Raw genomic sequence first — 13,905 nt, 5'->3', positions numbered from 1 at the left:
GCCTTGATGAGGGGGTAGCAATTTTGAACGATTATTATTATTTCGGATGGGGGGCTTTGAAATGCATCCTATGTGGCCTACAATTTTTGATAGAAACCATTTTCTATTGGGAACTTTTATAAAAACTATTCCCCCCCACTGGGAATCCTGGTGGGAATGACTCCATAAGATAGAGAGAGGATACAAAACCCTTTAAATATTCTGATATAATCATTGAAACAAACATTATATTTAAAATATAGGCTCAAAAGCATTCTTTGTGTGCAAAAATGTGACATACTTGTCACAAGAAGAGGAGAGAGAGAATGAGACCAACCCAACGTGCCTCTCTCATGAGCTAGCACCTTCTTATATTGATGATTATGTTACAAGTTAGTTGGCATAAGGGTCTCCTCCCATATGGACTTGTATGGACTCTCACCAATACGCATCAAATCACAATCACATCACATCACAATATATATTATAGAGATAGATGGGTGATGTGACTATTTTCTTCATTTTAATATATATTTACTACATATAAGAAAAACTCTAATGGCCCAAGGTTTTTGAATTCAAAACTTAAGATCTTTTCGTAACAATTTGTAAGGTGGTTAATGGTCGAAACTTTAGGGGGGGGCAAAAACCAAAGATACGACCCATGTGATTGATGATGTGACGGTGTGAAAGCGTACTGGCTGGGCCGGCCAGAGGCCCAAAAGAAGAAGAGAGCGAAGGAGGGAGGGGAGCTGGGAAGGTTGATTTGGAAGCAGGGGGGATCGGGCAAGCAGAGCACAGAGAAGAAAGAGAAAGCCCCGAGTCATGGCGAGGAAGGTGCTGGATAGCGCCCTGCTAGTGCCGCTGCTAATCCTGAATTTCGCCTTGTTCGTGGTGGTGCTGGGGATAGCCGGGTGGGCACTGGACAGCATGATGGACGGCACTGGTAAGAAAATAAACAAACCCTCTCATTCCCCCCCCGCCGCCCCAAGAAGAGAATCTCCTCCCTCCTAAGAGGAGCCCTGTTGAATTTGGGCAGAGACGGATGGGAACGCGGCCACCTACAACCTGGCGGTGTTCAGCCTGGTGGCGGGCGCGGCCGGCGTGGCCGCGGTTCTGGTGGGGTTCCACGTCATCACCCGCAACAAGGCCCACAATGAGAGCACCGCTGCCTCCTCCGCCCTCATCGCCATGCTGCTCCTCCTCGTCGCCTTTGGGTACGCCCCCTAACCCCCCTCCCCCCCCTCCCACCACCAGGCCCCCCCCCCCCCCCGCTTTTGCAAATTTTTTAATTCAAACATTAAAAGGGAAATACCTCTCTCCACATTACAAAATTTGCATTTTAAAGGACCCAATTCCAAATGTTTTAAGCCTTAAGCCCTATCTAGGGTTTGAAAAACATTCTTTATTGAACCATACATGAACCTTTTTGGTTCCACACTCGAGAGACGTTTAGAATTTTTAGATAGGCATCTCGAAATTTCAATATGTGCATTTTTCATCGCTCTGAGAAATTATACCTAAACTTTTTAAGAAGACGTCTTTCTTTCTAATACAATTTTTTTAGAAGGTTTTTCAAAACTTGAGTTAGCTCTAGGATGAAGTGAATCCATCTTGCCTCAAACACTAACCCTACAAGTTTTAATAGATAATCCTCCTTGTAAAACCAGCCAAGTGCCAATGTTGATGAAGTTCATCGATGAAGACACTCCCCATGATCTTAGAAATTCCCTTTGAAACACAAGGGACTAGGGAATCCATATTCACATTATCAATATCGTTCCCCTTTAGAAGGAATGGGAGTATAATGAAACCACCAGAGGAGATGGTGGGGGATGGGATGGAACCTGTGGGATAATTGGTGCACAATTGAAAATGGTTGTGGCAATAGAGAGCTGTTTTGGAGAACTGTACTACACAATGGAAGGGGAATGGAGCTTGTGTAGTCTTATCTCCTACCAAGCTGTTGCAAAAATGGCTCCTAAAGGAGAATCCTTAATAAGGACAGCATTCTCAATCAAGACTACCTGTGTACCTCTAGTAAGCCCATGAACTAAGAGGAGAGGAAAGCCCAAATTCGAAACACATAGGACTTCTAAAATGGAGCTCGAAAGGTCCATCAAGCAATAATGACAAATTACCAACGCCATTAATAGGCACCGACAAAATGTCACCGATATGTATTATACCCTTTGGGTCATATAACAAATCTCCTTGAGAAGTTATATGGCTTGAAGAAACGATGTTGATGAGCCAAGGCTGCTTTGGCAAGGAGATGACCGATGAAGAAGGATCGTGGATGTGAAGGAATAAGCCATTAATTTTGGGGTGAGGTATACATGGTCGATAAGCCTAGATACAAGTAAGGGATAAAGAGTACCAAACTTGGTACCTCGTGCTAGGATAAGGTTCCCATGGATAAGCTTCCATAAGGAATCATCAAAGATTACAACATCACATGCATCATCCAACTATCCACAGCTAAAAGCAGGCTTTTAGTCAAAGCCAAAATATGGCATACATTATACAAAGTAAACATAATGTCTAAAGGAAACTGCAGCTAGGCATTTGTAATACCAACAATATGCAAGGCTAGGTCATTATCCAATCTAACAAATCCCATCATTCTGCGATAGGAGTGGAACCGCTCTTGATGAGGGGTGACATGAAATGAAGCCCCTGAAGCAAGCAGCCACCAACAGTGAGCATATGCAGACGAAACATCAATCAATTGTGAAGTATCACAAGAAGAACTTGCAAGTATATAGCCATCATCAAAATCAGACTGTACGACATTAATCTCTTCAAACTTGACACTGGACTTGCTAGGGGCAATGCTACAATCATCATTCTTTTCTTGCACTTTATCATTTCCCTTTTCTTTGTACTTGTTATTATGTATTTTATGACAATGTGGTCGAATATGACCCTACTTCCCGCAATAGTGACAAGTCAACGCAGACTTATAGCCATATGGCATACTGTGAGACTGTCCATGTGACTGAAAACGAGACTTCTAAGAGTCTCTTTCACAATAGTCATTACCGCTCCTACCATTATTACCTACGATTATCAAAGCATAAGAGGTGCGGGGAGCATTGACATTCTTTCTATTAACCTCTTCATTCAAGAGCGCACCCTCTACAATCTGCAATTTCAGCCTAGTTGTCATATTTGCACGCATAGCAGTATGAAATGTGTCCCATGACTCAACCAATGTAACCAGCAAGAACAAGGAAGGAAGATTGTTATTAAATTTAATTCCCTACGAAGACAAGTGGCTGAAAATAGAATGAAACTCATTCAAGTGGGCGGACATGGAGTTTCCCTCCATATGAAGGTCCATGAGTTACTTCAGTCAATACATCCGAGAGACAAGGCTCTGCTTGTCATAGACATTGCAAATCTTATCCCATAACTCCCATGCGGTCTGCCTATCAGAGACAACATTATAGTAGACATGCTTAGAGAGTGACAAAATTATTGTAGATTTACATAACTCATCCAGTTCATCCCAGTCCTTTGTATCAAAGCATTTGGGCTTTATACCCTTATGTCTCAATGGTTTAATCTGTAATTTCTGCACTAGAACCTATTAGATTTGTGCCTTCCAATAGCTGTAATTTGTGCCTTCCAATAGCTGTAATTTGTGCCATCCAACTTCTCAATGTTAAAGATAGCACTATCATTCGATCCATCAGCCATAATGGAGTAAATGAATGCACAGTCCAAGACAAGCAGCTGTTGTAAATGGCAACGAAATAGTTTCAAAATCACAACCAAATCAAGCAAGAGAAATTGTCCAAATGGTGAGTTGTCCACAAATTGTAAGCAAGTAACTATCAAATCCAAGTGATTGCCCTCTGATAAAATGCATAAAACTAAAATGACATGCTACTATAATAAAATAACCAACTATGAGCAACAAAGAAAGAAAGACCAAGAACAGCTGGCACTAAAAGCTGTCACAACTATAGTGTGTTAGTAATCATACATGCGGTAGGTATAGATATCATGCACATAGGAGATCTCAAGGTAAAGAGAAAAGAACTGTCAAATACATAACCCACTGAGCAAAGCTTAATACATAACCCATAAATATATAAATATCACTAACAACACACTGACATACATAAGTGTGAGGTCCAAAGTAAGTGATCAAATCAGCCCACTGTAGGATAACTGCATCCAATACATATCAAGAGAGCATGTATATGAAGTAAATGACCCACTATCTCAAAGAATCAAGCTCTGCCAAGTAAATACAAGTGTCTCCCATTAGAAGTGAATTTGGAATGCAAAGTGAGCAAGCAAAGCTTAAGATATATACATCAAGGCATTCGAGAAGCCCAAGCACATCACAAATACATACAAGAGCATAAGTGTCAAATGAAACGTCAATATCTGTGAGTAAGCATAAAATCTCAAAGCAACTGACCAAAGTCCAAGTACTTAAATGTATCTCAAATCCAAGTTCCAAATCATGTCATAACTATATCTAGGCTCATACATCAATCCTAGACATCACTGTAGACATATAGTATACCAAAAATATTATGTAGGTACAATAGGCATTTAAAGCATGAAGCTCATTGTTGTATACTTGCTATCCAAACTATTATGATAGCAATAAAGCTCTATAAAATTGAGCTAATCAAGCTCTAAATCACCCAAATAGCATCCCAAAAGCATAATCATACGATCTAGGTACCAAAGTAGCATCCTCGAAGCTGTGAGAGTGCGCAACGGAAGAAGAACACGAATACAGAGGAGGAGAGAGAGAAAGCAGGGAATGAAGGAAGAAAATCTGCACTGACTGAAATGAATGCTGAATACACTGAAATGGAATAAACTGAGTGCTCTAGAATGAGCTACCTCCTCCGTCAAAACAAGTGATAGACAAGTCAGAGCTCCTAAAGTCCTCAGCTGACTCAGACTAAGGCTCACAGGCAGGAGATGACAAGGCATGACAAACATGACTGCTAACACCCCCTCTCAGATCCTGGATGTGGCAGAAGGCCAAGGGAGAAACGGATCCTGGGGTGGCAAGAGGAATGCCAAGGTCGATGAAGTCCGTCAATATAGACTGCTGCTGAAGGAGCTCCTCACGATCCTGGGAATCCCCCTCTAAAACACTAGGGGCCAGGGAATCCACAGCCGCATCACCGAGATCGTCCCCCTCTGAAAGGGATGGGAGGTACGAGGGAACCACCGGAGGAGAGGGTGGGGGATGGGAAGGAACCTGTGGAATAGAAGGTGCACAAGCGAGAACGGGTGTAGCAATAGACTGCCTCGGAGGACCCTGCATCAAAGAAGGGGAATGGAGCCTGTAAAGCCCGCTCTCCTGCCAACCTGTAGATAAGACAGCTCCTGTAAGAGAATCCTCAATAACAACGGCATGCTCGGTGAAGATCACACGTGTGCCAAGCCTTGTAAGGCCATAAACTGAGAGGAGAGGAAGGCCCAAATCCGGAACATGTAGGGCCTGGGAAAAGGAGCTCGAAGGTCGGTCGGTAAACAAAGGCAATGTGCCAACACCACTAATAGGCACCGATAAAATGTCACCAACAGTGACTGAACCCTCTGATGGACGGAGATCCTGTAACAAATCACCTCGGGGAGTCATATGACTCGAAGCACCACTGTCCACTAACCAAGGCTGCGCAGAAGACACTGCAGCCACGGAAGAAGGATCCTCCTCCAAACCATGGATATGAAGGAACACTGACTCATGGGTAACAGCTGGTGTAGAGGTAGAAGAAGGCTCCGATGTAGATCCACCCTTCGCTCCCGGACGAAGGTGAGGGTACTTCTTCTAGCATTTCTCCTCGGGATGTGCCCCTTTCCCACAGTGTGGGCACTTCGGTCTCTCTGAATCTGAGTCAGAGCCTGAAGAACTGTCCTTCTTCGTAGCCTTTGACTTCTTCTTTTTCTTTTGTCCTCCCGAACCTGCAACAAAGGCTCTAGTGGAGTTGGTTCCACTAGCACTGACCTCTCTGAGTCGCTCGTCACGCTCCAAGATAAGCGGGGATAGCTCCTCCCATAGAAGCTTCTCACGGGTCCTCGATGTAAGAAGGCTGGTGTAGAAGACATCAAACCGAGGCGATGGCAGCTGAGTCAAAAGAATCATAGCCATGTCTTCAGAAGATATCGTCCGACCGAGGGATGCAAGCTCATCCCTCATATCTTGTAATCTGTTGATATGGTCCTTCATGGAAGGACTATCATCAATAGCGAGCATCCGCAACTTCTTTTCGAGAGATATCCGGTGGGCAAACGTCTTCTGTTGATAGAGAGACGCGAGCTTTCTCCACACGTCTGCTGTAGTCTTCAACCTGTGAACATGAACAAGGACAGAATCCTGCAAACTCAGAAAGAGGAAAGATCTGGCTCTAGAATTAAGCCGATCCCATAAGGTTGCACGATCCATAGATGTCCCATCTGCGGGATCCACCTTAGGCCGGGGAATAGGAACAGAAACAAGCTCCCAAAGATCGAAGGAGTCCAAGATACACTCCACCTTGCAGGACCATAGAGAAAAGTTGGAGCCATCCAACCGGTCCTGAGATACATGAATAGAAGGGGGACGGGAAAGAGGAATAGACTCCGGACGACGGTCCTCGTGATAGAAATCACGCCTCCGTTCAGATGAGTGTCGAGACAAAAGCTCGTCATCTGAGTCATCAAAGCCCGTAAACTGATGAGAAGACATCTTTCAATCTGCAAAACACCAAACACCAAAGAAAACTGTGCCGAAGCCGAAGTAGGACCAGCAGTCTAGTCACCAACCACCAAAACACAGGCTGTGATAGCCTACAAACACCTGGAGCTGCAAAACGCAAGGATATCTGATGAAGATCACCAGAAAAGAAGCCGCTAATACCAAAACGCAGCCTGGGAGTGGGTCTCCAACAGAAGATGAGCCGCCAGAAGTGGAAACGACCACCGGATCTGCAAAACACAGCCTGATGATGTGTCACCCAGCTGAAGGAGGGGCCGCCTGATGGAAAACGCAAGCAGGAGAAGTCGTTTGATGATGTGGCAGTCTCGAGAGTAGTCGTCTGCAGCAAACGCAAGAAGAATGGCTACCTGGAGGGGCCGCCTGGGCAGTTGGAGATGAGGCGACAGCAGCAGAAGAGGGGTGAGGTATCTCTCCACAAGGTTAGGTCCTCCATGCTCTCAGTCAGGCGATGATACCATGTGAGAGTGCGCAACGGAAGAACACGAACACAGAGGAGGAGAGAGAGAAAGCAGGGAATGAAGGAAGAAAATCTGCACTGACTGAAATGAATGCTGAATACACTGAAATGGAATAAACTGAGTGCTCTAGAATGAGCTACCTCCTCCGTCAAAACAAGTGATAGATAAGTCAGAGCTCCTAAAGTCCTCATCTGACTCAGACTAAGGCTCACAGGCAAGAGATGACAAGGCATGACAAACATGACTGCTAACAGAAGCATCAAACATGTGTTATGGAATTTATTGCTTGTTGTCCAAAAACTAGAACTATTATGTTCTCTGTAAAACATAGAACAAAAAGCTGCACATAATCAACTCCATGAGTGCCTAGATTTGTAACTCTTGTCTTGTGCTTCATTTTTAGCTATAGAACACCTAAATCCGATACCATATACAAAAGCTATAACCAAAATACGACAATGCTGTCAAACTGCCATAGCTATCCATGACTTCTACAGTATGCTCTATATCCACTCAAAATTGATAGAATGGCTGCTTCTCAACTCAATAAGCACTTAATAAGACTCAGTTAAGCCTTGGGAAACTTCTCAACAAGCCGAGAGCAAGCTGAAACAAGTCAGGAGAAGGAAAGACTCAATCCATACCTCCAAAGGAAGAAACAATGGTTGCCATGAAACCTTGAGTTAAAGCTTTGAATCCAGACTGAAGCAAAGGATGAAGAAGCTCCTCAAATGGTTGCCTCTGATACGAGTTGAAAGGTAGAGCCTGAGTTAAAGTACATAAGCAAAAGCAAGAGTTATGGTAGATGGAGCAAGAGAGCAAAAGAGAGAGAGAAAGACATTGTATGTGGGAACTCCAATAGTCACAATATGTGACTAGTCTTCCCTTATTCAAATGTCACTGAAAGAATAAAGAATGAAGTGACAGTGATGGGCGGTCGCTATTTGCAGTGTACAGGTGCGCGGGTATTGTCAGTATAATGAATACATGTGCAGTTATGCACATGCGCCTTTACCCCTAGCATCAACATGACTGGCATAGAAAAAAACATCACGAAGTGAAGTGGGTTTGAAAGAATTTATTTTAGCTTGGATGCTAAAATTGTTTAGTGTATGTAGACACATTATCACCTTTGTGTCAAGACAAATTTGACCAATTTTGCCTTACTTGAATATGAAATTGAGACGAAAGGAAAGATTCTTCAACTTTTTTTGAAAAGCATTCCACATTTTTAATCGATTGGTGCTATAGTGAAGTACATTCTATCAAAGTGATGCTTCATCTGTCAAAAGTTTGGTTGCACACTTGATTTTATCATTCTCTAGAAAAGCTTTGTCATTGAAATAATCATTGGACTAGCTCAACTAAGATAAAACTATATTTTCATCCTTTTTTCATCAAATTTATAAAATTGAAAAGACTTATGGTGGCTGATTTTCTATTTCTTCTTAGTTTATTGTGCATTAAATACGCCTTTCAAAATTCGAACACTATGATCATCTTCGTCTTGAGATGTTGAATTTTGTTGCCGTTCTTGCTTTTAAAGTGCTTTAGTAACTTCAGTCAAATTATGTTGAAGAAGATTGATTTGTTATTGTAAAGTAATTTTTGGGAGATACGATTCCATATTTACTTCATCCCTATTCAAAGGACTCGACATGGGAGAAAAATAATTTTCACATAGGAACAATTATTTAGAATACCCCACAAAGTAGATATTCTTGTGTGTGAACAAGGATTTAATTGCTAAATAATGTCTACAGTTTCCTTGCATAGAAAGAGGGGCTTAGAAAAGAAAATCCTCTTGGGCTAGTTGAAGAAATCAAGGACTCCCTTGCACAAAAACAACCTATAGAAAAGCTTGTGTATAGGCAGGCTATGTGAAAATGGGGCTTAATAAGTAATAAAACCCCCTCCTACTCCCCCTCCCCCCAAAAAAAAGATCGTGCATTGCACTATTTTCAAAAGCTTTGAAGCTTTAGAGCTTAAAGCTTTTGTTTAAGTTTTAAGAGATAGAATGAAAGGAAAATGACGATGAACATCACTGTTTGATAGCATTCGTCCATCAATCTTGGTAGTGAAATTAATAGAAGGAGGATGAATTGGAGGTGCATTTTGAAGGCCTATAGCTAGCGGAATTAGATTTGTGGTTATTGATATGAGTATCTTCCCCTATAATCAAAAACCACCATCTTGAGTAAAACCACTAGGTGAAGTTGTTTTTGGAATAATCTCATGGTTTTGATAGAAGGAGAAAGAAGCTTTTGAATAAGTCTTGTGGAAAAGGCCTTACAATAAGAGTCTCCCTCTCAATAAATTGAAAAGAGACACACTTTGAATGGCAAAGTAAACCTTTATGGTAAAAGTCTTAGTGTAAAGCCTTCAACCACTAGATAATGGAATGAGCCTTGATGATGATCATGATGATGATGCAACTTTGTAAGATGAATATGTGGTTGCTCTTCAATGTTGATGCATCCACCAATCATTGTCCTTTCATACCAATGTTGCTAGCCTTCATTATACAATAGATAAAAATTGAAAGAGAAATAGGAGAGAAACAAATTGCAAGAGAGAATAAATCCACAAAGCTTGCATGACATAAGATTAGATACAATCTCCCCCCATGCATGAGTAAGCACATTTTCCATGCATATATTTATAAATTATATTAGACTTTTATGCTCAAAATATATTGAAGGTATCTTTTTGTGTTTTTCATTTTCCTTTTCTTGCATGACTTACTTTTGTCAAAATAAATCTAATATATTCTAATAGCTTTACATAGAAAATAATATTTTAAACTTTTCTAAGCTTTTACAATAATTAAATCAATTGTGAAGTGTGCATGTAGAGTCCTTGCGTTTATGAGCACTTACAAAAATATAATATTTTCACGGTGTAGCATATGATTTCCAATAATATTTCCCTCTATGAAGTATACAATTTTCACACATTAAAATGCATTTTTTCAAAATATTTATTCTTCATAACTGTGTTTAATAATTTGCTCACCACATCACAAAACACATTAATATTCTTTCATCTGTCTACTAAGCATAATGCGACTAGTATCACACGTTTACTTGTGCAACAAGTCATAAATCATGCAAAAAATAGATAAAATCCACAATAAATAAAAATGAATTTATTTTTTAAGTAAATATCAGTAAAATACTATGATCATTCAAAAAAGAGAATGAAAGTTATAAATCTACACTAAACTCTAATGAATGTCGAATATGAGGTAGACTGATTAATCCGTGCATGTAGCCCAAAGTGTCAACAAGGACACTAGATCAGAATAATGACAAAAGATGACATGGGAAGACAAAGGAGAGTCTTGAGTGTGCTTAATCTATAAGAAAAAATAATTAGTCATGTGGGGGAGGCCATCTATAAATAGGGCATTGCTAAAAAACTAGTCAATTTGCATCAAGGAGGTCTAGAAATGTTGGTCGACCTAATAAAAAATGCTAGGAAATATTCACAAATGACTTAACCTAACCACCTAATTGGCTAGTGTGTATGGAGTCTAAATCTAGTGGAAAAGAAATGCACTTAGTTGAAAGAAACTAACCAACTAGTGTGAACACACCAAAATATTGATAGAAATGTAATACACTATAATGCAAGATCTAGAAAGAGCTAGCTTCTTCGTCAATACACAAGACATGGAAAACATACATCATGTTAGAGATCCCAATGTAGGGACATATTGGCCCATGGGCCTAAAGTCCAAGAGTGGTAATCATGCAATAATAATATGCACAAATGGGTCTTGAGTCCTATTTAGGACTTGGTTGATCTAACCCTAAGGTACTTTTAGTGCATTTGTACTAGGTCACTTTATGACCCAAGGCTATGACCATTCTATTGATACCCATCCAAATGTCCAAGAATGTAACATTCCTCTCTTCCATTTATCATCTTTTTTTTTTCCTTACAAAGATCCCCCTAATTACTTCCGGGCTCATATTTAAATATTTGGTAAAGTTTCATATTTTGCTTTGGCAATCAAAAAAGTCATTCCAAATCCTTGAAAAGTTTTCGAGTTGAATTATAAAAACTTAAGATTGTAAAATAAGGTATTCAAAAAAATTTACATGCCACTACTATTCCATTTGCATCTCATACTCTCATTAAACTCAAGTTTTGAATAGTAAATAGTTATACCACAAAGAATTGGAAAGGGTAACATGGCAATCCCTGAAATCAATTTCTCCATATTTCATGCTATATTTTTTGTTCTATCATTATTTTCTTGTTTTGTTAGGATATAAAGATGTTGCTTTCCAATCAACTACTCTCTTGCTTTGTCTTTTCTTTGAAGTTGATCTATAAGGGAGATAGTGAAATAAGGATGTCCTTTTGTATACCCACTCTCTTGTTTGAATGTTTAGTTGTATAGATTACATTCATGCGATCAACATACAATTATTTTTTATGATGATATTGGCTTTAGAGTATCAACATACATTAAATTTTAATGATGATGTTATAGATTGGCATGCAAGCAAATTCATATTGGACATGTTGGCACTACTTTGGTCAGCCTCTCTCTCTCATGCATTTCCTTTTCACATATGAGTTTTTCTTTTGTTTAGTTAAATATGTTTCATGTTCTTTGTTTCTCAACATGTAGCAATGTTTGGAGGCTTTTGTCATCATAGTGACAGTATCACATGGACTTTACTTGTTGGTGTTACATGCCGATTCCTTGGGAATATAAAAACAACCATTTATGAGAATATAGACTTCAACTATTGTACAACCATTTTTGAGAATATACACTTAACTATCGTAGCAATTGATTTGCATGTACCTTTTTGTCAATTTTGACATTTTACTATTTATTTCACTCATTGTAGAGTAATAATTGTACATTAAATATACTTCTTTGAATAAAATGATAGAATAAATCGTCCTTTCAATGGTTCCCTTAAAACATAAAAACAACAAATAATACTTGTTAATACTACTTATGCTCAAATGTCCACTTTGGTTATATTTTAGATGTTAAGCAAATTCTAACAAAATATTCAATCCATTAGGAAAAATGTAAACTCAAAAAGGGTCTTTTTAGATTAAGAGTTAATCACTTTTCGAATTGCAAGAGATTTGAGGTGAGTAATAAGAAAGGGGGTGGTGAGCATATTTTATCCACTTTCTTTTTCACATTGGGCCCCCCACAAGTAGGCTTGTTCCTTTGCCTCCACTTTATCCCCCCTTCCTCTCCTACCATAACAAAGAAAAGAAAAACTTATATTGTGTTAAGCTCCCATGGTAGGTGGACCTCACTAGGCATCCAAAAAGTTGGGGGTTTTTTTTTTAAATCATTCCTTTCCAAAAGGCTCTTTTTTCCTTTTAAAAAAGATATTTTTAATTTGTTTATTTAAGAATTGCTTCTTCTTTTGGGAAATTTTCCTTGTCCAAGTAGCAAATCCATCCATCAATTCCTTTACCAAATCTTTAGTACAACAGGCATAACCATAGCCAAACAATCCTCTTGTCATTTTGTGCTCCATAGCCATCATTCATTCCTCTCTTACAATTAGCTCTTTGCTTACTTCATCCCAATGACTCCGAGCATCTCCTTCTTCTTGAATTTAATTTGATGGCATCTATAAGTCATCAATGACATCCTCAAGATTCCATCACTACTATCTATGTTTATAATACAAAATGTGAACATGAAAAATGGATAGGAGCATTGCTCAAGAACTATTCATTGGTCTACATGCAACCAAGAGCAAGATACCCTCATTGAGTAAGGCATTGTAATGTATTGAAGATTCATTGGAAATGTAGATTTCTTGGATTTAAGGAGGTGAGAGATAATTGTCTTGTTATAGTAGTATTCATACATTGCGAATGATATAAAGCTTGCTCCCAATTATATGTGTTCATGTCTTCTTGTCTACTTGTAGGTCTCTATTGTAATATTCCTCTTCCCAATTATGTTGCTTTACATTAATGAGTCTACTTATCACATATTGCCTTCTATTAAATGTTTTGGTTGGAGGGTACCGATGAATTTGAGGCTACCTGTGCTATGGTGGATTCCATGAGGAGCCAGGCCATGCCAACAAGGTGCTCTCCTTCCGAGCACAATTGATGAGTCAAAATCTAAGATGACTTGACAAACTAGGCAAAGCTCAAAGCCAATATAGCCCCAAGATGTAATTTTGTAGCTTATGTTTCCTTAGCTGATTTATTGGAAAAATACAAAATTTCTTTCGCTTAAGGTTATATTAGATATAGATTAGCTTGCTAGTTGGCAAAGGATTCGAGGGGCTTTTGAAAGGGATGTCACCCTCGCTTGGTACATTGGAAGGATCCCACCCCCAAAAAATTTATTGTAGTCCATGCTAAATACACCTCCAATGCTAGTGTTCAACTCATTATACTCAAAGAACTCTCTAGGGTGTTGGTGTCTTGATTATAACCTTAAATGCCAATAAGGTGATCTCGATTGACAAGGAACTAGTAAGGTGTACTTTCAACACTCATTTGTGTAGGAAAGCTATAAGTTTGATTGCCTTGGGAAATATTTTTGAGGAAATGAATGTGGAGTTGGTGGCCAATGTGGTCACTAATTGCCAACAATTCGAAGACATCACAAGAAAGTTATTGTAGCAATCAAATAGTTTCCCATTGATGTAATACACTAGTTTGTTCCTGGTAATGCTCTCCTAAACCCTATGATGGTGTCTCACAACTATG

The 13,905-nt window shown here is 39.6% G+C and overlaps 1 protein-coding gene across 1 annotated transcript; it reads left to right on the top strand.

Moving 5' to 3' along the window:
• The first annotated feature begins 690 nt into the window (after window positions 1–690).
• On the top strand, window positions 691–12,024 carry LOC148020446 (membrane protein PM19L-like). The gene is made up of 4 exons (XM_087700965.1): window positions 691–925; window positions 1,019–1,196; window positions 11,684–11,729; window positions 11,825–12,024. Exons 1-4 carry the CDS (start codon window positions 805–807, stop codon window positions 11,909–11,911), a joined length of 432 nt encoding a protein of 143 aa, XP_087557091.1. The 5' UTR covers window positions 691–804; the 3' UTR covers window positions 11,912–12,024.
• Window positions 12,025–13,905: the final 1,881 nt, after the last annotated feature.

The sequence above is a fragment of the Lygodium microphyllum genome, chromosome 19 (genome assembly GCF_053477565.2).
Source record: "Lygodium microphyllum isolate KBCC chromosome 19, Lygodium_microphyllum_v1.1.10, whole genome shotgun sequence".
Lineage (NCBI taxonomy): Eukaryota > Viridiplantae > Streptophyta > Polypodiopsida > Schizaeales > Lygodiaceae > Lygodium > Lygodium microphyllum.
Note: the sequence above shows the minus strand (reverse complement) of the source record. Positions and strands in the feature narration are given on the sequence as shown.